The sequence below is a fragment of the Geotrypetes seraphini genome, chromosome 7 (genome assembly GCF_902459505.1).
Source record: "Geotrypetes seraphini chromosome 7, aGeoSer1.1, whole genome shotgun sequence".
Lineage (NCBI taxonomy): Eukaryota > Metazoa > Chordata > Amphibia > Gymnophiona > Dermophiidae > Geotrypetes > Geotrypetes seraphini.
The window spans coordinates 99,049,182-99,071,969 of NC_047090.1; the positions used below are offsets into that span (position 1 = coordinate 99,049,182).

At 46.6% G+C, this 22,788-nt stretch overlaps 1 protein-coding gene across 2 annotated transcripts in view; it reads left to right on the forward strand.

Annotated features, from left to right (window-relative positions):
* Positions 1-22,788, forward strand: part of ZFYVE26 (zinc finger FYVE-type containing 26) — a 244,083-nt gene that overhangs the window by 77,569 nt on the left and 143,726 nt on the right. For both annotated transcript variants that reach the window (XM_033951453.1, XM_033951454.1), the window contains exons 16-17: positions 8,515-8,634; positions 16,489-16,653. In XM_033951453.1, coding sequence (XP_033807344.1) covers positions 8,515-8,634; positions 16,489-16,653 — 285 coding nt within the window. The remainder of the gene's footprint in view (positions 1-8,514; positions 8,635-16,488; positions 16,654-22,788) is intronic.

Here is a 22,788-nt window from a genome sequence, read left to right on the forward strand (position 1 = left end):
GCGCACGCGCGAGTGCCTTCCCGCCCGACAGAGGCGCGCGGTCCCCAGTTTCTTAGTTTCCGCGGAGCTAAGAAGACGCGTTTCCTCAACGGCTGTTGAAGAAAATTTTTTTGATCTTCCCGCTCGCGTAAACCTTTGCTTAAATAAAGGTTTCTTTATTTCCTTTTCTTTTCTAAAAAAACTTAAACTGAATTGTTTTTTCTTTCATTTTTCGTTTCGCCCCAGCGGGGCCTGTTGCCACAATCGAAGCCTCGGCCTTCGATTTGGCAGAGGCTGTCTTCACTTTCATGCCCCCTCAGCCCGGGTTTAAAAAGTGCCAGCGGTGCGCTAGGCCAATCTCACTGACAGACCCACATAACTGGTGTCTGCAGTGTCTTGGTCCCGACCATCAAGCGTCCACTTGCACCCGCTGTGCAACTTTGAAAAAAAGAACACTTAAAAACCGCCAAATCCAACAGCGGTTACTATTCGGTGCCGAGATGTCCGATTCCAATGTACCGGCACCGACATCGATTACATCTCAATCGGCACCGACTTCATCGACACCGTGCGATACCGCGCCGGCGTCGCATCCAGCAGGTAAGCCAGCTAAGAAGCCTTCCCCGCTGGAGCGTCCTCCGGTCTCCACTGCAGTGAGTCCAATCCTGCCGACCTCGAGGCGCCCACGGAAGCGCTCCGCTCCGATTGAAGTTAGCCCCTCGACATCGGGTTCTTCATCGGAGTGTCGAGCGGCACCCAAGGTACCGCAGAAGAAAAAGGCGGTACCGGTGCCTTCACTGGACGAGCGTATTGCCGCCGTTCTGCAGGTACAGCTGAGAGAGCAACTCCAACAGCTACTGCCTGCTCTTTTGCCCCAGAACCTTCCAGTTCCGGTACGGTCGGAGCCACCGGTACCGATAGTGGAACGCCCTCTTTTATCGGCATCCACTTTGTCGGTACCGGGTCTTACCACCTCATCGACTTCGATGCCGGTTTTAGCTCCAGAGCCTAAATCTCACCACCAGGCGGTACAAACCTCGGTACCAGCACAACAGGTTGCATCGCCTGGTACCGTATCCATGAGGTCGGGCAAGTCCACCCATAAAACCCGACACCTGGAACCCTCCACACCAGAGTCTCGACACCATGGCTCTCAGGTTAGGGATCCTGATTTGTGGGGTGATTCTGAAGAGCCCTTTCTATCCGAAGGTGAATGCTCTTCTGATGAGGAGGAACGCCTTGTTACCAATCCCTCTTCTCATCCAGATTCCACATCTTTTCCTTCTTTTTTAAAGGAAATGTGTGAATCCTTGTCTATTCCCTTGGAGGCTGAGTCAAAGAAATCTAAGGCATTTCTTGATGCATTGGACTTTGACCAGCCTCCAAGGGAATTTCTTAAACTTCCTCTCCATGATATATTGAGAGAAACGTTTTATAAAAACCTAGAGACTCCCCTGACTGTCCCAGGAGCCCCTCGTAAACTGGACTCTTTATACAGGGTGATACCTATTCCTGGGTTTGATAAACCCCAACTCCCGCATGAATCGCTTTTAGTGGAATCCACTTTAAAGAAATCAGCGGGAGCTAATGTGTATGCCTCAGTCCCTCCTGGCAGAGAGGGCAAATCAATGGACAAATTTGGCAAGCGGTTATATCAAAACGCCATGCTAGCCAACAGATCAGGAAACTATGCTTTTCATTTCTCATTTTATTTGAAACATTTAATCCAAACAATTTCTACTTTTGAGAAATATCTTCCTGATCGCAAGAAATCTAATTTTAATACCTGTACTTCCTCTCTTCTCCAGTTGAGAAAGTTTCTAGTGAGATCAATTTATGATACTTTCAAATTGACTTCTAGAGCCACAGCTATGTCAGTGGCTATGCGCAGGTTGGCATGGCTCAGGGTCTCAGAACTAGAGGTAAACCACCAAGACCGTCTAGCAAATGCACCTTGCTTAGGGGATGAGCTGTTTGGTGATTCCATGGATTCCACCACACAAAAGCTATCGGCACATGAGACACGTTGGGATACTCTCCTAAAGAATAAGAAGAAGACTCCACCTGCTAGGCCTTTCCGACAACAATCGGCCTACCAACGCCGTTATGCTGCTCGCCCCTTACCTCAGACTACTCAGCAACCTCGACGTCAGCGACAACAACAGCAACGTCAACCTCCGAGGCAGACGCAACAGCAGCAAAAACCTCCACCACCTCAAAAGACTACCCAGCCCTTTTGACGTGTTTCTCCTGAGCATAGCCAATATTCCACCATCTGCCCATCTTCCTCAACCGATAGGGGGGCGCCTGACCTATTATCTCAGCCGTTGGGAGATCATTACATCCGACCAATGGGTCCTCAACATCATCCGCCACGGCTACTCTCTCAACTTCCAGACTTATCCCGATCAAAGTCTGCCAAAAGAGTCTGCTTTGAACTCTCATCAATCCTCTCTCCTGATTCAAGAGGTTCAATCCCTCCTTCTTCTAAACGCCATAGAAGAAGTTCCTCTAGACCAGAAAGGACAGGGATTTTACTCCCGTTACTTTCTAGTTCCAAAGAAAACAGGAGATCTCAGACCCATTTTAGATCTTTGAGATCTCAACAAATGCTTGGTCAAGGAGAAATTTAAGATGCTTTCCTTAGCAACTCTTTATCCTCTTCTCAATCAGGGCGAATGGCTATGCTCCCTCGACCTCAAGGAGGCTTACACTCATATTCCCATACATCTAGCCTCCAGACAGTATCTCCGTTTCATGATCAATCACTGTCATTACCAATACAAAGTTCTCCCCTTCGGACTTGCTTCATCTCCAAGAGTGTTCACCAAATGTCTGATTGTGGTGGCTGCTTTCCTTCGTTCACATCATCTTCAGGTTTTCCCTTACCTGGACGATTGGCTGATAAAGGCCAGTTCTCCTCAATCAGTGCTACTGGCCACCAACCAAACCATCTTGTTCTTACAGAATCTGGGGTTCGAGGTCAATTTTCCCAAATCTCATCTCATCCCCACTCAGAGACTTCAATTCATTGGAGCGGTACTGGACACGATCCTCATGAGAGCATTCCTCCCGTCCAACCGTCTACACACTCTTCAAGTTTTGTGTCTACAGGTTCTTCCTCAAAGTTCCATCTCTGCCAAACAAATGATGATACTATTGGGACACATGGCTTCAACAGTTCATGTCACCCCTCTGGCACGTCTTCACCTGCGCACACCTCAATGGACCCTAGCTACCCAGTGGTCCCAAGCGACGGATCCTTGCTCGCGTCACATATCTGTGACATCATCTCTTCGTCAGTCTCTACAATGGTGGTTGGTATCCTCAAATCTATCCAGAGGTCTGCTGTTCCATCTACCTCCTCATCAACTAGTCATCACAACCGATGCCTCCCCGTATGCTTGGGGAGCTCATTTGAACGAGTTCCAAACTCAAGGCCTTTGGACAGCCCAGGAAAAGAAGCATCATATCAATTTCCTGGAACTCAGAGCAATGTTTTATGCCCTCAAGGCTTTCCAACATCTTCTCTTCCCTCAAGTTCTTCTGCTGTGCACAGACAATCAAGTGGCGATGTACTACATCAACAAGCAGGGTGGGACGGGCTCTCGCCTCTTGTGCCAGGAAGCCCAGAAAATCTGGACTTGGGCCATAAATCATCATCTATTCCTGAAAGCGATTTACATTCAGGGAGAAAAGAATTCCTTAGCAGACAAGCTCAGCAGAATTCTCCAGCCTCACGAGTGGACACTCGATCCTTTACTTCTACAGTCCATCTTCACTCAGTGGGGCACTCCTCAGATAGACCTCTTTGCAGCTCCTCACAATCACCAGCTGCCCCTATTCTGCTCCAGACTCTACTCTCCTCACCGTCTGGCAGCGGATGCGTTTCTCCTCGACTGGTCAAATCTGTTCCTGTATGCTTTCCCTCCTCTGCCTCTCATGTTAAGAACCTTGTTCAAGCTCAAGAGGGAACGAGCCACCATGATTCTGATTCTGGCCGCAGGGGTCGGTGTTGGGACCGCTCCTGTTCAATATATTTATAGACGATCTGGAGACAGGGACGAAATGTGAGGTTATCAAATTTGCAGATGACACCAAACTCTGCAGCAGGGTTAGAACCACGGAAGACTGTGAAAACCTGCAAAGGGACCTAACGAAGCTGGAAGAGTGGGCCAAAAAGTGGCAGATGCGTTTTAATATAGAGAAATGCAAGGTCATGCATGTTGGGAAAAAGAACCCGATGTTCAGCTATACAATGGGGGGAACATTGCTAGATGTGAGTACCCTTGAAAGAGACCTGGGTGTGCTGGTGGATACAACAATGAAAGCATCAGCACAATGCGCGACAGCCTCAAAGAAAGCAAACAGAATGCTGGGTATCATCAAGAAGGGTATCACGACCAGGACAAAGGAAGTCATCATGCCACTGTACCGTGCAATGGTGCGCCCGCATTTGGAGTACTGTGTCCAGTATTGGTCGCCGTACCTCAAGAAGGACATGGCATTGCTTGAGGGGGTCCAGAGAAGAGCGACGAAAATGGTAAGAGGTATGGAAAACCTTTCATATGCCGACAGGCTAGAACAGCTGGGGCTGTTCTCCCTGGAAAAGAGGAGACTTAGAGGAGACATGATACAAACTTTCAAGATCCTGAAAGGCATAGATAAGGTAGACAGGGACAGATTCTTCAGACTGTGGGGAACAACAAGTACAAGGGGGCACTCGGAGAAACTGAAAGGGGATAGGTTTAGAACCAATGCCAGGAAGTTCTTCTTCACCCAGAGAGTGGTGGACACATGGAACGCACTCCCGGAGGTAGTGGTGGGGCAGAAGACACTACAGGGATTCAAAGAAGGTTTGGATAAATTCTTGAAGGAAAAGGGGATTGAGGGATACAGATAGAAGTAAGGATAGGTTTTTTTTAGGGCAGGGAACACTTGACAGGTCATGGACCTGATGGGCCGCCGCGGGTGCGGACCGCTGGGTGCGATGGACCTCTGGTCTGATCCCGGTGGAGGCAACTTCTTATGTTCTTATGATTGCTCCGAGGTGGCCCAGGCAGCATTGGTTCTCCCTTCTACTTCAACTCAGTTCCAGGGAACCTTTTCTTCTTCCTCTGTTTCCTTCTCTGCTTACACAGCATCAGGAGACCCTTCTACATCCCAACCTCCAGTCTCTGCACCTGACAGCTTGGTATCTCTCGGGCTGACTTCTCATGATACGCTTTTGTCTCAGCCTGTTCGTTCAATTCTGGATGCCTCCAGGAAACCGGCCACTCTGCAATGTTACCATCAGAAGTGGACACGTTTTTCTTCCTGGTGTCTTCTTCATCATCATGATCCCACTTCCCTGGCAGTGGAGACCTTGTTGGATTATCTCCTTTCTTTGTCCGACACTGGCCTCAAGTCCACTTCAATCAGAGTCCACCTCAGTGCTATTGCGGCTTTTCATGAGCCAGTCCATGGAAAACTCCTCTCAGCTCATCCCTTGGTATCCAGGTTCATGCGGGGTCTTTTTAATGTGAAACCACCTCTTAAAGCCCCTCCTGTTATCTGGGATCTCAATGTAGTTCTTTCCGCTTTAATGAAGCCTCCATTTGAACCCTTGGCTACCGCTTCTTTCAAGTTCCTCACTTGGAAGGTACTTTTCCTTATTGCTCTTACCTCTGCCAGGAGGGTTAGTGAGTTACATGCACTAGTTGCGGATCCACCTTTTACAATCTTCCATCATGACAAGGTGGTTCTGCGTACACATCCAAAGTTTCTCCCTAAGGTTGTCTCTGAATTCCATCTCAACCAATCCATTGTTCTGCCTGTCTTCTTTCCGAAACCTCACTCCAATTCTGGAGAGCAGGCTCTACACACTTTGGACTGTAAGAGGGCTCTGGCTTACTATTTAAACCGTACTAAGCCCCACAGATCATTCCCTCAACTCTTTCTGTCCTTTGATCCGAATAAATTGGGACATCCTGTTTCTAAGCGTACGCTGTCTAATTGGCTAGCAGCGTGCATTTCATTCTGTTATGCTCAGACCGGACTGACACTGGAAGGTTCTGTCACGGCCCATAAAGTCCGAGCTATGGCAGCATCTGTAGCTTTCCTCCGTTCCACTCCTATTGAGGAAATCTGCAAGGCTGCTACTTGGTCCTCAGTTCATACTTTTACATCTCATTATTGTCTGGATGTTTTTTCCAGACGGGATGGACACTTCGGCCAATCTGTTTTACAAAATTTGTTTTCCTAATGGCCAACCTTCCCTCCATCCCTCTTTTTGTTAGCTTGGAGGTCACCCATCAGTCAAGAATATGCTGCCTGCTTGTCCTGGGATAAAGCACAGTTACTTACCGTAACAGGTGTTATCCAGGGACAGCAGGCAGATATTCTTGCGTCCCTCCCACCTCCCCGGGTTGGCTTCTTAGCTGGCTTATCCTAACTGGGGACCGCGCGCCTCTGTCGGGCGGGAAGGCACTCGCGCGTGCGCGGTGCGGCCTACCAGAACTTTCCAAATTCTTAGAGTGCAATCACTCTAAAATTGTCCGTACCGGGGCTCCGTCGGTGCCGTCACCCATCAGTCAAGAGTATCTGCCTGCTGTCCCTGGATAACACCTGTTACGGTAAGTAACTGTGCTATTTGCATACACTTCTCCGTTATATGCTTGCATACACTTCTCCATTATATGCAAATTTCTTTCATGCATATTCACTGTGGATATCCTGAAAACCTGACTGGCAAGGGGGTACTCCAGGACCGAGTTGAGAAACATTGCATTAAATGATTTGAACCATTTCAGCACATTATCCATACTCCTAGTGATTTGATACAACCCAAGGCAGATGGTAATGAATGGTGTCAAAAGTATCATAAGATACTGGCTGCCATGATCAAAACCTGCTCGGACAATATCAAATACTGATATCAGCCGTGGTCTTAGTGGTGGAGTGCTATGGTCTGAAACTGAGCTGAAATTCATCAAGAACTTTATGCTCTTCAAGAAAATCTAACTGAAACATCACTTATTTTTTCAGTACATTTGTCGTACAACAAATTGGGGATTGTTCTCTATCTAGTTTTTCATTTCTCAGTACCAGTCGAACAACTGCACATTTTAAGCAAGTTTGGAAAAACACCTGAAGAAGATTTATTAACTATACAAGCCACTGATTCAGCTAAGTCATCCTTTAGCAATTTTAACAGAACTGTAGAACAAAGATTTAAAGGACAAAAGGAAACGTTTAAGAAGCTAAATTCAACTACTTGAGATAAAACTGATGAGAAATTGCTCCAGCCAACCAAAGGTGCTTCTAGTAAGTCACTAGATAGAGGGTGATCAGCAATACTTAATCTGAAGAAGTAAAAGTAAGGGTACCGTCTTTCGGTGGTGCAGCCAAAGTGTTTTACATATCAAATACATATACTTTCTCTGTCCCTAGTGGGCTCACAATCGTACTTTTTGTAACTGGGGCAATGGAGGATAAGTGACTTGTCCAGGGTCACAAGGAGCTGCAATGAGAACTGAACCTGGTTCCCCAGGTTCTCATCCCACTGCACTATTTATATGTGTTTTTTACTCTAATCTACTTGGGTTTAAGTAGACTATTAATGGTAAAATAGGTAAATAAATAACACATTGGGCTACCCCTCTACTCAATGAATCCACAATGCTTGTAACTTTGCTACGTTGCTAATTGGGTATAAATATTTTTTCCACTCCAGTTTCCTTTACTTTTGCCCAGACATGTTGCTTTAAGGCAAGGCAGCCTCTTAGGGCTCCTTTTACTAAGCTACGATAGCGTTTTTAGCGCGCGCAGAATTGCCGCATGCGCTAAACCCATGCTACGTGGCAAGAACTAACGCCAGCTCAATGCTGGCGTTAGCGTCTAGAGTATGTGGCAAATCTGCGCACGCTAGGCATGCGCTAAAAACACTATCGCAGTTTAGTAAAAGGAGCCCTTAGTGCATACCTGTTGAATCTCTTCTTAGAGCTAAGGTTTACTTTGTGCAGTGCTCTGTGTGGGTAAAGTGAAGTGATTGAGTAATTAGAACATTCATACAGTGCTGACATTACAAGTGTAGTGCCTTAGCCATATTTACGTACATTACTCAAACAAATCTGAATTTATCCACCAAAGAAATGCAACTTAAGGCAGACATTTATCCAGCCTCTACATTTCACCTGTGACATGTATATAATTTAAACTTTTTTTCCGTTCTAAATACACCATGACTGCAACTATATTTTACCCTTATATCATTTAGTCAATAGACCGCAACATGTTGACCAGTCGCATTATGTTTATTGAATGATGCTGTTCTGGTGTATAGTATCCAGGATATGTGGTATAACATCACTTAGCTTATGGGACTCTGAATCATTGAGGGTGTTGAGGGCTTGTGACCAAATCTAGAACAAAATTGAGGGATGGTACAGTTATATAATGGAGAAACATTTGGCAGCTCTAAGCATAAGGCTGTGGTTGTGCTTATAATAGAAATGCATTTGCAGTTAATCAAATTATTGTTTCAAATTTTTATAGGTTGCAGAACTGATGTAGTTTATAACCATCCCTATGGCATTCAAGGCTTTCCCACATTTCTTCAGCAAATAAGTAAAGTTCTTAATTATCTGAACACATCTCAAGGACAATCTAAATTAGGTAACTGACTTTTTATTCAATTTTCAGTGTCTCATTCATGTTTTGGTGTTAAGGTTGATAGTTACAACATTAGTTTTGGGCTCTAGTTCATTTTACATTACTTCAGCACTTCTTGCCCGGCAGCTTGGTATAGTTAAAGCACAGAACAGTTACTCTTGGGGGAAACCTGCTCAAAGGTTTAGAAAATTGGGTGCCTATACAGTATTTAAAAATTCCTCAGAATTCTGCATTGATTTATAGCACAGAATTTTCTCAACCTAAGGCCTGAAGTGCCTCCTGCCTTTTCCCAGGCTCCAGCCTCCCCATTCCATCTCTCAAACCAACTGCAGTTTTCTCACCCTCTAGCTTCCAGCAAGACTCCACAGTCATCTTCCATATGCAATATCCCCAATTTTCATTCTCTTCCTCCAGGCATTTACCCTCACCACTAATTCTTTCTCGTCCTCTCCCCAGCTATAGTTTTCTCTCTCCCACACCAGTGGCAAACTCAGCTTTCTCTGCCCTCCTCCTAACCCATGGCACATTCTCAGCTTTCTGTGACCACCACCTGTCTCTCCTTCCCCAAATCCCCACCTCACACTGTTTTACTGCTTCCCCCTCCTCATGGCATGCTTGCCTTGCTCTTCCCCTCTTACCTCAAGGCACAGTGTCACCTTGCTCTTGCTCCCTCCACCTCCCACAATCCCCATAACATAGTGTCACCTTGCTCTGTTCCCTTCTTTTAACATTCTTAAATACTCTTCCCCTGCCCCACCTTCATGGCATCTTTCTCCAAGCACACTTGGCCTCAGAAGATCCCTCCCTCCCCTGAGATTGTGTGGAAGGAGGAAGTGAGCCACTGCACATTGGGATATTTCCTCCTCCGCTGGCTTATACTAAAGTGTTGAGGTGAACTTTGTAGGGCTGTAGGGAGGCCTGTTGTTCACCTAAACCAGTGGTGCTCAACACTATCCTTGAGGACCACCAGCCAGTTGGGTTTTCAGGATAGACCTAAAGAATATGTATACCGTTTTAAATTCTTTATTCATTTTTGCACATTACAAGTGTAGCAGATAAACTCATATGAACTTATAAATACACACTTGATTAATTCTCATATAACACTTTAAGTATAACATTTCATTACAGAATATGTATGAAAGAGATTTGCATTAAGTGGAGGTGAAAGGTGTCTACTTTATATACTGAATGCTAGTTTTCAGCATGTGAGATGGCCTATCCACCGCCTTATATACTGAATGCTAGTTGTCAGCATGTGAGATGGCCTAACCAGAATGTCAGCAAAGGACTTTGGGATATTATATTAAACAAATCTGATCTTGGGCATGTCAGTATAGATAGACCAAAGGCTCCTGCCATTCAGCCTTAGAATGCCACTAAATGACTTATGAAAATACCAGTACTTGAGATTAACAAAGAACCCTGGGAGGATCCACTACAGATCTGAAGTTTCAATAGATGTGCTAAAGACAGATGCTTAAGGAAATCTTGTCAGTTAAGGACCATTGTCTCAAACAAGTATGGCAGAGAGAGATACTGGAAAATATGTACCTAACAACAATAGATGCTATTTTTAGAACAAGACTCAAATCTATAAAGACATATTACAAGCCCTCCCCCTCTCTCTGCACTTTCTCTTGCTTATCTCTCTCTTTGCTTCCTCTCTTTCCCCTAAACACACACACACACACACACCTACACACACACACCTACACACACACACACCTACCTCTTTTCATCCTTGGACAAGCAGGCAGCATATTTTCACATGTGGGTGACATCCACGGAGCCTGGTACGGACAGTGCTAAAAGTGTACTATTACTTTTGACTTCTTAAGAAGCTTCGAGACTTCCCACCCGATGTCAATTCTTCGTTTTCCGCAGAGCAAATAAGTTGTTTTTGGACTTTGTCCAATTGAGTTGTCTTTCCAGTCAACTTCATTTTGACCTTTTCAGCTAGTTTCTTTTGTTTTATTTTATAATTACTTTCTTTGGTTCTTTTTCTTTAAAAAAATTTTATTTCCTCCTCAGTTAGACCTTTGTGTCTTTTTCTCCATTTTATATTTTTCAAATTACATTTCACTGTTTGCAACCATTGCGTTTTATGACCTTGTCGCCAAGATTTTTCCACTAATGTTGAGGCCTTTTAGCGAATTAAAAAAGTTCACTCGTTGCCAGCGACCTATCTCCATCACTGACCCACACAACTGGTGCCTTCAGTGTCCGAGGCCGGAGCACCAAGTAGACACTTATATCCGCTGTTCTACCCTTCAAACCAGCTTTCAAGGCTTGACGCATCCAGCAACACAAGCTGTTTTGAACGGCCATGGCCTCTGGTGACATATCGATACCGACTTTACTGGCATTGATGCCTCCCTCAATGTTGGACTCCGTTCCTGCATCAAGTAAACCTGTTAAGAAGCCGTCCTCTTCACATCCAGCATCACAAGCATCTTCAGCATCAAGGCCCTCGATGCTTGCTAAACATCGATGCCATTACCAATCTTCTGTGCACGCTGTGCCTCTTTCAGGGTGTGCTTCCTCATTGAGGCCACCCACCCTTTGACACCCTGCAGTACCGATGGTACCAGCTTTTGAGCCAATGGTACTGGTGCAGTCTTTCCAGGACCAACTTAAGGAGTTTTTCCAAAGGGAGCTCGCTGACCTATTTAAGCTACATGCGGTACCAGTGCTTGTATCGACTCCCTTGGTACTGACCTAGCTTGAATATCGAGGCCTCAGGATACCAAATCCAGCTCCATCTAACTATCGAGATCCTACAGTATCGATGCTTGTTCTTCTAAATATAAGAGAACATTGCATAGTACCGATTCACATTTGCCTTGATGTAAGTCGAGATCTACACATTTTCGATGTCGATCTTTGTCTTCATTATCATCTGATTGGTACCGATGTCATCGAAGGAGCTCGTCTTGATGCTCTCACAGTCATCGTACTCCTCAGACCAGGAAACATCCATCCTCTCCTTCCTTTGGTGAATCTCCTGGAGTTGGGGATGTTGATTCCAATCTTTCTGTACAAAATACTGTTATTGATTTTGAGCCCATGTTATCTGCTCCAGAGTCATATGGCATCCCATCAGATCCATCTCCTCCACCACCAAGATGCAGATCTCCTCCAGAAGGACTATCTTCACAAAATTTATCAGGCAGATGGGGAAAGCTTTGCCTGTTAAACTAGAGTGAGATATTGAGCCCAGAGCAGAACTGCTTGAGCCATTAGATTTTGATAAGCCGCCTAATGAGCTTCTAAAATTGCCCCTTCACAATTTACTTAAGGAACTATGTTTAATAACTGGGAGGCTCCTCTCACTCTTCCTAAAGCTCCAAGAAAAATTGACTCTTTGTACAAAATACAATCATATCCTGGCTTTGATAAGCCACAGTTGCAGCATCAGTCTTTACTGGTTGAATCCACTCTTTAAAAATCCTCCAGTACAAAAGAATATGCTATTGCACCACCAGGACGTGAAGGCCACACCATGGATAAGTTTGGGCGCTGCCTCTTCCAGAATTCTGTTGACCAGCAGAGTTTTCAGCTATAATTTCTGTGCCATTCTATCTTAAACAACTCATAAAGAGACTGGCTGATTTTGAACAATACATTCCATCGAATGACTTCCAGCATTCCAGGAAACTACTCATAGTCTACTTTAAACCAGAAAATTTATGGCAAGGTCAGCTTTTGATGCATTGGCTATGTCTGTCGCTATGAGACTTCTTCCATGGCTGCGAGTCTCTGTCATGGACATAAGCATTTAAGATCGTTTAGCAAATATTTCCTGTCTAGGTGAAGAGCTATTTCGGGACGAAATCGAGGATGCCATGCAGACTTATTCAGCATGAACAGAGCTGGACCATCTTAACAGGTTCATGTCACTCCGTTTGCGCACCTTTATCTCAATTCAGCTCAATGGAATCTTGCGTCTCAGTGGTCTCAGGCTACGGATCTCTTATCCCAATGGATCAATGTCATCTTGCCTCTTTGTAATTCTCTCCAGTGGTGGTTGCAACCTCTACAAAGGTTTGCTATTTCACATCCCTCCGTATCAGAGAGTACTCATGATGGATGCCTCCATGGTGGATGCATGCATGGGGAGCTGACCTGGACAGCCTCTGGCTCGGGGCCTGTGGTCTGCTTGGGAGAGAGCATTTCATATCAACCTGTTAGAACTATGGGCAATTTGCAATACTCTCAACATTTCAGGATCGTCTTTCCAACCATGTCTTCCTTGCTTGAATGGACAATCAAGTGGCCATGTACTACATCAACAAACAAGGGTCAACAAACAGGGGGAGCTGTACACATTTGGAAATGGGCAATTACTTGAAATATATTTCTCAGTGATTTATGTGCAAGGGAAAGCAGAATGTCCTGTCCAACAAACCCAACAGATTTCTTCAACTCCATGAGTGGGCTCTCAACTCCAAAGTCATGTGCCACATCTTCTTGATTTAGGGGACTCCTCAGATAAACCTGTTTGTGATTCCCCTCAACATGTTACTTCTCTTCTGCTCCAGACAGTATTCTCCTCCTCATCTGGAAATAGATGCATATCTTCTGGAATGGTCACACAAGTTCCTGTATATATTTCCACCAATCCCTCTGGTTCTGAAGATGTTAGTCAAGCTCAAACAAGAGTCAGTCACCATAATCCTTATAGCTCTTTGGTGGCCCAGACAGCCTTGGTTTCCCCTTCTACTTCAACTGAGTGTCAAGGATCCAATTCCATTTCCATTACAGATTTTTCCATCTCTACTCACTCAGAGTCAAGGATCTCATTTACATCTCAATCTGCAGTCTGCACCTAACAGCTTGGTACCTCTTGACCTGAATTCAGCAGATTATAATCTTTCTGACTCAGTACAAGCTGCTTCCAGAAAGCTGTCTACTCACAATGCTATTGTTGAGTCAGTGAATTACAGGTGTTGGTTTGTGATCCACCATTTACAGGATTTCATCATGATAATAAGGTGGTTCTTCAAACTCATCCTAAATTCCTTCCAAAAGTTGTCACAGAATTTCACCTGAATCAATCCATTATGCTACCTATGTTCTTTCCAAAGCCCCTCATTCTCACCTTGGAGAAACTGCTCTTCATACATTTCATTGTAAACGTGCCTTGGCTTACATATAGAGGACTAAGCCACATAGGTTTTATCTCAACGGTTCATCTTTTTTGACCCTAACAGATTGGGTCTACCTATAATTAAACAAACTATTTCCACATAGTTAGTAGCCTGCATTTCCTTCTGCTATGCTCAGGCTGGATTGCAGCTCGAGGGACGTGTTACAACACACAAGGTCCGAGTTATGGCAGCATTAGTGGCTTTTTTACATTCCACTCCCATTGAAGATATTTGCAAAGCTGCTACTTGGTCCTCAGTTTACACATTTACATCCCACCACTGTCTAGAATCCTATTCCAGACAAGATGGTCATTTCGGCCAAGCAGTTTTACTGAATTTAATTTTTTCCTAAAGGCCAACTCTCCCTCCCTCCTGTTCAGTAAGCTAGGGAGTCCCACATGTGAGAATATGCTGCCTGCTTGTACAAGGATAAAGCACAGTTACTTACCGTAACAGGTGTTATCCGGGGACAACAAGCAGATAGTCTCACATACCTCCCATGGTTGGCTTCTTAGCTTGCTTATGGAACTGAGGAACCACGAACCGACATCGGGTGGAAAGGCACTTACGCATGTACGGTGCAGACAGTCTCAAAGCTTCTTAAGATTAAAGTGACAGTACACTTTTAACACTGTCTATACCGGGCTCCATGGATGACATCACCCACATGTGAGAATATCTGCTTGCTGTCCCCAGATAAGATCTGTTACAGTAAGTAACTGTGCTTTATGCAACCACCTGGCTATTATTGTCATTAATTTACTTCCCACTGCTCCTCTGAGGCCTGAACCCATGACTTCTCATCACACACTCAAAACACTAGCCAAAACTACATTTTTAGACATCCTAGACTGACATTTGGGAGTCAATCTGACATTTTGGAGCCTTGTCAACACATCAGATTACAACAGTCATGTAAATCTGCTGCATACATATTCATTAGGGCTATCCTGAAAACCTGACTGGCTATTGGACATCCAGGACATTGTTGGGAACCACTGACCTAAACAGTCCAGTCTAAGCCAGCAGAGGAAGTAACTTGATGTGCAACAGTTTATTTACCCCTCCTCCTCCAGTCATGTGATTTCTGCAGAGTGAGAGAGAGAGAGACAGAGGGTAGAATTCTACACAAGAAGTGTAGAATTTTACATGTTCTGAGTGAGTGGGAGAATTCAGATCAAATTTTGCGCTGCACAGCTGTGCAAAATTTCCCCAGGAATAAACCGTGAATGTCAGGCATAACCTTAAACTCCCATTTTACTATACCCTCTTCAGGTTAGATGGCAATTTGATATGCATTGCCTAGTATTATCGTAGATGGTAAATAATAAACTGGTGGTATAGCATGGTGATTATAGCCTGAAGATACAAACTTGGAAACTTGGCACAGTTTATTTCCTCTATCGTAGCCAAAGAAGTGCAATTTAAGCTCCTCACCTCACACTGGTAGCCCGAAGTCTTGTGATAACAGGTACATGATTTCACCATTGTTGTCACGTGACTTCAGCCCAGAACCAAGAGGTTAAGGAGCTTCTGTGCTTCTTTAGCTACTGGGAGGGAGAAATGAAGTAATTTCATTGGAGAAAGCCTTTGAGAGATGATGCACATCTGCCACCATATTGTGGGATTTTTGAGGCCCCCGTCTTAATATCACCTAGACGCTTGAGGTCAAGTGACCAAAATTTGTTGGTCATCCCTTCTCTTAAAGTTATTAATACGCGGCGGCAGACTATTTTTTCTGTTACGGCTCCCCAATCCTGGAATTCTCTTCCAGTTCATCTGAGAGATGAAAAGAATCTTGAAAAATTTAAGAGCAAACTAAAGAGTCTTCTTTTTCAAGATGCATTCAATGTTTAATTGAACTGCTTTTGGCTCTTAATCCATTTTAACTACTTTGATTGTTTTTTATTCCCCTTCCTATTGTTTTTAACCTTAAATGTTCTACTTTATAACTAGATTGTATTTCATCCCGAGTTTTCGCTATGTTTTTATTAATGTACGTGTAATTTAATTTATTATTATGTATTAGTAGTTATGAAACTTGTCGTTTGTTTATAATTTTATTTACTACAATGTAGTAGTAACTATAGTACATCTCTTTTATGTTTGTCTTCCTATATTTTGTAATTTTATCACTTTGTACATCGCTTAGAATTCGGAATAAGCGATTAATCAAATGTTATAATAAACTTGAAACTTCACCCCCACCACACACACATACACAGCTTGGGTAGAATTTCCACCACTGGATATAGCACTACTGTTACTTTTGAGGCTGAATACATTTTGGTGTGGTTCATTTGGGAGAGGGTTGGGATTTTTTTGTGTATATTTCCATCTTTTTCATCCACTCCCACTCTTCTGCTTTTTTTAATTAAGTTATTTATATACCGCCTATCAATGGAGATTGTCTAAGCAGTTTACTTTCAGGTACTCAAGCATTTTACCCTATCTGTTCCAGTGGGCTCATAATCTATCTAACATACCTGGGGCAATGGAGGGTTAAATGACTTGCCCAGGGTCACAAGGAGCAGCACAAAGCTTGAACCTACAACTTGAGGGTGCTGAGGCTGTAGATCTAACCACTAGGCTACTCCTTCCTCCCTGTTTTGGATTTCCAGAAATCATGGCATTATGTTGCCTAAAAATCTAAGTTTATTTACATTATTGCATTTTTCTTGTTCTTTTCTGGTTTTGTTTGCAGAAGGTACAGAAGAGATGATAAACAACCGTTCCAGATGTAATATTATAGCTCTTCTACATAGTGGCTATAGAGTCTTGACAGAGGACTGCATAGTTAGTGAGATTACTTTATCTCAGCAGCTCAATCAAATTCTTCAAAAACTAACATCAGCTATTGATTCTCTGGGTAAGTTCACTTAATTGCAGCCAAGACTGCCAAAATGTTTGTTACCGATTTGAAGCTGCCTTCTTGGCATTATGAGCCTTCTTTCTGAACTCAGCCACCCTTTAGCATGTGATGTATGAAAATTTTAAAATATCTGCCTCTTTCAAGGGATAAGCAGGATGATGAGCCAAATAATTGGGTGACATCGTTTGATATACTTTTCTGAGCATTTGTGGTCTAAACCCAGCTTTGCTGAACAGTCCCTCCAGTCTGTCCTGTAATTACATGCATTATCCCAGGACAAGCAGGCAGCATATTCTTAACACATGGGTGACGTCACCGACGGAGCCCTCGGTACGGACCTTTTTAACTAGAAGTTTCTAGTTGGCCGCACCGCGCGTGCGCGAGTGCCTTCCCGCCCGACGGAGGAGTGCGTGGTCCCCAGTTTCTTCGTTTCCGCGGAGCGAAGAAGACGCATGTATTTTTTCAACGGCCGTTGAAATCACTTTTTGCCTTCCCGCTCGCGCTTTTTTTCTAAATTTTTCTCCTTCTACCTTCGGGTTTATCTTTTATTTGAATTGCAAAAAAAAAAAAAAAAAAAACTTGGATTTTTTTCCCTTTTCTTTCGTTTTTGCCCCGGCGGGGCCTGTTGCCATTATACAGGCCTCGGACTTCGATTTTGCGGAGGCTATCTTCCCCTTCATGCCCCCGCAGGTCGGTTTTAAGAAGTGCCAGCGGTGTGCACGCCCGATCTCCGTATCTGACCCACACAATTGGTGTTTGCAGTGCCTGGGTCCGGAGCATCGGGCGGACTCCTGCACCCGCTGTGCCACTTTGCAAAAACGAACTCTTAAAAACCGAAGAATCCAGCAAACTCTTCTCTTCGGCACCGAGTCGGCGATGGACTCCTCACCTTCAACGGCGGTACCGCAAAAATCGGCACCGTCAAGTTCGACACCGACCGACCCCGCATCGGCGCCACTGGCGCCAGGTAAGCCGGCTAAGAAGCCTTCCTCTTCCCTCGAGCGCCCTCCTGCTACGGTGGCGACACCGTCCCTACCGGCATCGCACCGGTCCCGTAAACGCTCCGCCCCGATATCGGTGAGTGCCTCGTCATCGGCCTCCTCATCGCCGGGGCGTGGAGCGGCATCCAAGGAACCGAAGAAAAAGAAAGCGGTTCCGATGCCACCCTTAGATGACCGTCTCTCGGCCATCCTGCAAACTCAGCTTCAGGAGCAGTTGAAGAAACAACTTGAACAACTGCTACCCTCTATCCTGGCACCGCTCCTTCCGGTACCAGACCGGCCCGAGCCCCGCACCGAGCCCCCGGTGTCCACTCCTTCGGTACCGGTAAACACCTCTATGCCGATCCTTTCGGCCCAACACCTTCATGATGATCCAGTGGTTCATTCTCAACCCACAGTGGATCCTTCTCGGCACCAGGCGGTACGGCACTCTTCTCGGGACCGAGAACGACGCCGATCGTCCTCCCCCGGTACCGTTTCGGTGCGCTCTGGTAAATCTTTGTCCAAGACTCGCCACACCGCACCCTCCACCCCGGTGTCCCGACATGCACCAGAGGTCAGGGACCCTGATTTATGGGAGGAGACTCCCCTCGGTACCGAGGAGGATCCCTCCTCATCTGATGAGGAACCATCGGCACCTGATGCCACCTCTAAACCTGAACAGTCCTCTTTTTCTAAATTTCTGAGGGAAATGTCTGCTGCTCTGTCCCTTCCCCTGGAATCTGACTCCAAAAAGTCCCAAGCCTTTTTAGAAGCCTTAGACTTTGAGCAACCTCCTAAGGAGTTCCTCAAGCTTCCCGTGCATGACATCCTACGGGAGACATTCTACAAAAACTTGGAAAATCCCCTCACGGTACCGGGAGCTCCCCGTAAACTGGACAACCTTTACCGTGTCATCCCTATTCCTGGATTCGACAAATCTCAATTGCCCCATGAGTCCCTTCTGGTGGAATCCACCTTAAAAAAGACTCAGGGCTCCAGTGTCTATGCCTCTACCCCTCCTGGCAGAGAAGGTAAGACAATGGACAAGTTTGGCAAGAGGCTTTACCAAAATGCCATGCTTGCCAACAGGGCAAACAACTATTCCTTCCATTTTTCCTTCTATCTCAAACACTTGGTCCAACAGCTGTCTGCCCTCCAGAAGTACCTACCTGAGCGCAAGGTCCCGCTATTCCAACAGCACATCTCTGGCCTTCTCCAAATGCGCAAGTATATGGTCCGCTCGATATACGACTCCTTCGAGCTCACCTCTCGGGCCTCGGCCATGGCCGTAGCCATGCGTCGCTTGGCCTGGCTCAGAGTCTCCGACCTGGACATCAACCACCAGGACCGTCTGGCCAACGCCCCCTGTCTCGGGGATGAGCTTTTTGGAGAGTCACTGGATTCCACCACCCAGAAACTCTCTGCCCATGAGACCAGGTGGGACACACTGATCAAGCCGAAAAAGAAGGCACCGCCTACCCGACCTTATCGGCCACAAACATCTTATCAACGGAGGTTCTCAGCAAGACCACTCAATCCGCCTCCCCAGCAATCTAGGCGGCCCCGTCAACAGCAACATCACGCTCAGGCTCGATCTCAGGCCTCTCAACCCTCTAAGCCTCCTCAGCCTGCTAAACAATCTCAGCCCTTTTGACTCTTCTCTCCAGGGCATAGCCAGTCATCCACCCTTGCTACCTCTTCCACAGCCCATCGGGGGTCGTCTCACCATTTTCTCCAGCCGTTGGGAACTCATCACATCGGACCAGTGGGTCCTCAACATCATCCGCCACGGCTACTCTCTCAACTTCCAGACTCCACCTCCGGACAACCTTCCCGTAGAGTCTGCTTCAAACTCATCTCAAACCCCCCTCCTCCTGAGGGAGGTTCAATCCCTCCTCCTTCTCAATGCCATCGAAGAAGTACCTCCAGATCAAAGGGGGCAGGGATTCTACTCCCGCTACTTTCTGGTACCCAAAAAGACGGGAGACCTCCGTCCCATTCTCGATCTCAGGGACCTCAACAAGTGTCTGGTCAAGGAGAAGTTCAGAATGCTCTCCCTTGCCACGCTCTACCCTCTTCTTTCTCAACACGACTGGCTATGTTCCCTGGACCTCAAAGAGGCCTACACTCACATCTCCATCAATCAACATTCTCGCCGCTACCTGCGGTTCCAGGTACTGCACCATCACTATCAGTACAAGGTGCTACCGTTCGGCCTCGCTTCCTCACCCAGGGTCTTCACCAAGTGCCTTATAGTGGTAGCGGCCTTCCTCAGGTCTCACAACCTCCAAGTGTTCCCCTACTTGGACGATTGGTTGGTGAAAGCACCTTCATCTCAACTCGTGCTACAAGCCACTCATCACACCATCTCTCTCCTCCACCTCCTGGGGTTCGAGATCAACTACCCCAAGTCGCACTTGCTTCCCACCCAGCGACTTCAATTCATTGGAGCAGTTCTGGACACCACGCTAATGAGGGCCTTTCTCCCCTCCGATCGCCAGCGAACTCTGCTCCATCTCTGCCGTCAGGTACTCAGGCACCCCTCCATCCCTGCCCGACAGATGATGGTCCTACTGGGCCACATGGCCTCGACGGTGCATGTCCTTCCTCTGGCACGCCTCCACCTTCGTACGCCTCAGTGGACTCTCGCCAACCAATGGTCACAGACTACGGACCTTCTTTCTCATCCCATATCTGTGACATCATCTCTTCAGCAATCTCTCCAATGGTGGTTGAACTCCTCAAATCTTTCCAGGGGTCTGCTTTTTCATCTGCCCCCCCACTCTATGATCATCACCACAGATGCGTCCCCCTACGCATGGGGAGCTCACCTAGGAGATCTACGCACCCAAGGTCTTTGGACCCCACAGGAGCGTCGTCATCACATCAATTTCCTGGAACTCAGAGCCATGTTCTACGCCCTCAAGGCTTTCCAACATCTCCTCTGCCCTCAAGTCCTCCTCCTCTGCACGGACAATCAAGTCGCCATGTACTACATAAACAAGCAAGGCGGTACCGGATCTCGCCCCCTTTGTTTGGAGGCTCTGCGCATCTGGACCTGGGCCACGGACCGCAATCTCTTTCTCAGGGCGGTCTATATCCAGGGCGAACAGAACTCTCTGGCCGACAATCTCAGTCGCATCCTTCAACCCCACGAGTGGACGTTGGACCCCCCGACTCTGCTCTCCGTCTTTGCTCGATGGGGCACTCCGCAGGTGGACCTCTTTGCAGCTCCTCACAATCATCAGCTGCCCCTATTCTGCTCCAGACTCTTCTCTCCTCACCGTCTGGCTCCGGATGCATTCCTGCTCGATTGGAGGGATCGGTTCCTGTATGCCTTCCCTCCACTTCCTCTGATGTTGCGGACCTTGTCCAAACTCCGCAAGGACAACGCCACCATGATTCTCATCGCACCTCGGTGGCCTCGCCAACACTGGTTCTCCCTCCTGCTCCAGCTCAGCTCCAGGGAGCCCATTCCTCTTCCTGTGTTTCCTACTCTACTTACGCAACAGCATCAGTCTCTGCTACATCCCAATCTGTCTTCGCTCCACCTGACAGCTTGGTTTCTCTCGGGCTGACCTCTCCGGAGAACCTATCTCAACCGGTCCGCCTCATTTTGGACGCGTCCAGGAAACCGGCCACTCTCCAATGTTACCATCAGAAGTGGACCAGATTTTCCTCCTGGTGTCTCCGGCATCATCAGGAACCCACCTCCTTAGCGGTGGAAACTGTCTTGGAATATTTGCTCTCTCTGTCCAACGCTGGCCTCAAAACTACCTCCATCAGAGTCCACCTCAGTGCCATCACTGCGTTTTATGAGCCTATTTTCGGGAAACCTCTCACGGCTCATCCTCTGGTTTCCAGATTCATGAGAGGCCTCTTCAACATCAAACCGCCTCTCAAGCCTCCTCCTGTCGTCTGGGACCTGAATGTGGTTCTCTCAGCTCTTATGAAACCTCCGTTTGAGCCTCTTGCCACAACTTCTCTCAGGCTTCTAACCTGGAAGGTGCTTTTCCTAATTGCCATCACCTCTGCCAGGAGGGTTAGCGAACTACATGCACTGGTTGCCGACCCACCTTTCACTATTTTTCACCATGACAAGGTTGTTTTGCGCACCCACCCTAAATTCCTTCCCAAGGTGGTCTCAGCTTTTCACCTCAACCAGTCCATTGTGCTGCCCGTCTTCTTCCCTAAGCCTCACTCGCATCCTGGGGAACAGGCGTTGCACACGCTGGATTGTAAGCGTGCCCTTGCTTACTATCTTGATCGTACCAGAGCTCACCGAACAGCCCCTCAGCTCTTTTTGTCTTTCGACCCCAACCGTTTGGGTCGTCCTGTCTCCAAACGGACACTTTCAAATTGGCTTGCTGCCTGTATTGCTTTCTGCTACGCTCGGGCCGGTCTCTCACTGGAAGGAACTGTCACGGCCCACAGAGTCCGAGCTATGGCTGCTTCCGTGGCTTTCCTCCGCTCCACGCCCATCGAGGAAATCTGCAAGGCGGCCACTTGGTCCTCAGTTCACACGTTCACTACTCACTACTGTCTGGATGCATTCTCCAGACGGGATGGACACTTCGGCCAATCTGTGTTACAAAATTTGTTTTCCTAATGGCCAACCATCCCACCTCCCTCTTTGTTAGCTTGGAGGTCACCCATGTGTTAAGAATATGCTGCCTGCTTGTCCTGGGATAAAGCACAGTTACTTACCGTAACAGGTGTTATCCAGGGACAGCAGGCAGATATTCTTAAGTCCCACCCACCTCCCCGGGTTGGCTTCTTAGCTGGCTTATCCTAACTGGGGACCACGCACTCCTCCGTCGGGCGGGAAGGCACTCGCGCACGCGCGGTGCGGCCAACTAGAAACTTCTAGTTAAAAAGGTCCGTACCGAGGGCTCCGTCGGTGACGTCACCCATGTGTTAAGAATATCTGCCTGCTGTCCCTGGATAACACCTGTTACGGTAAGTAACTGTGCTTTACAATTTCATGAGTATATTAAAATGTCTTTTTTCTTTGTTATTTCTGGGCCATAGACCTTAGAAGTCCACCCAGTACTGTGCTTATGTTCCAAGCTTACTTCAGCCTATCTAAACCAACTCCTTTGCAGGATTCAGTCCGTAAAAGTTTGCCCATTCATTTTCTAATTAGAGA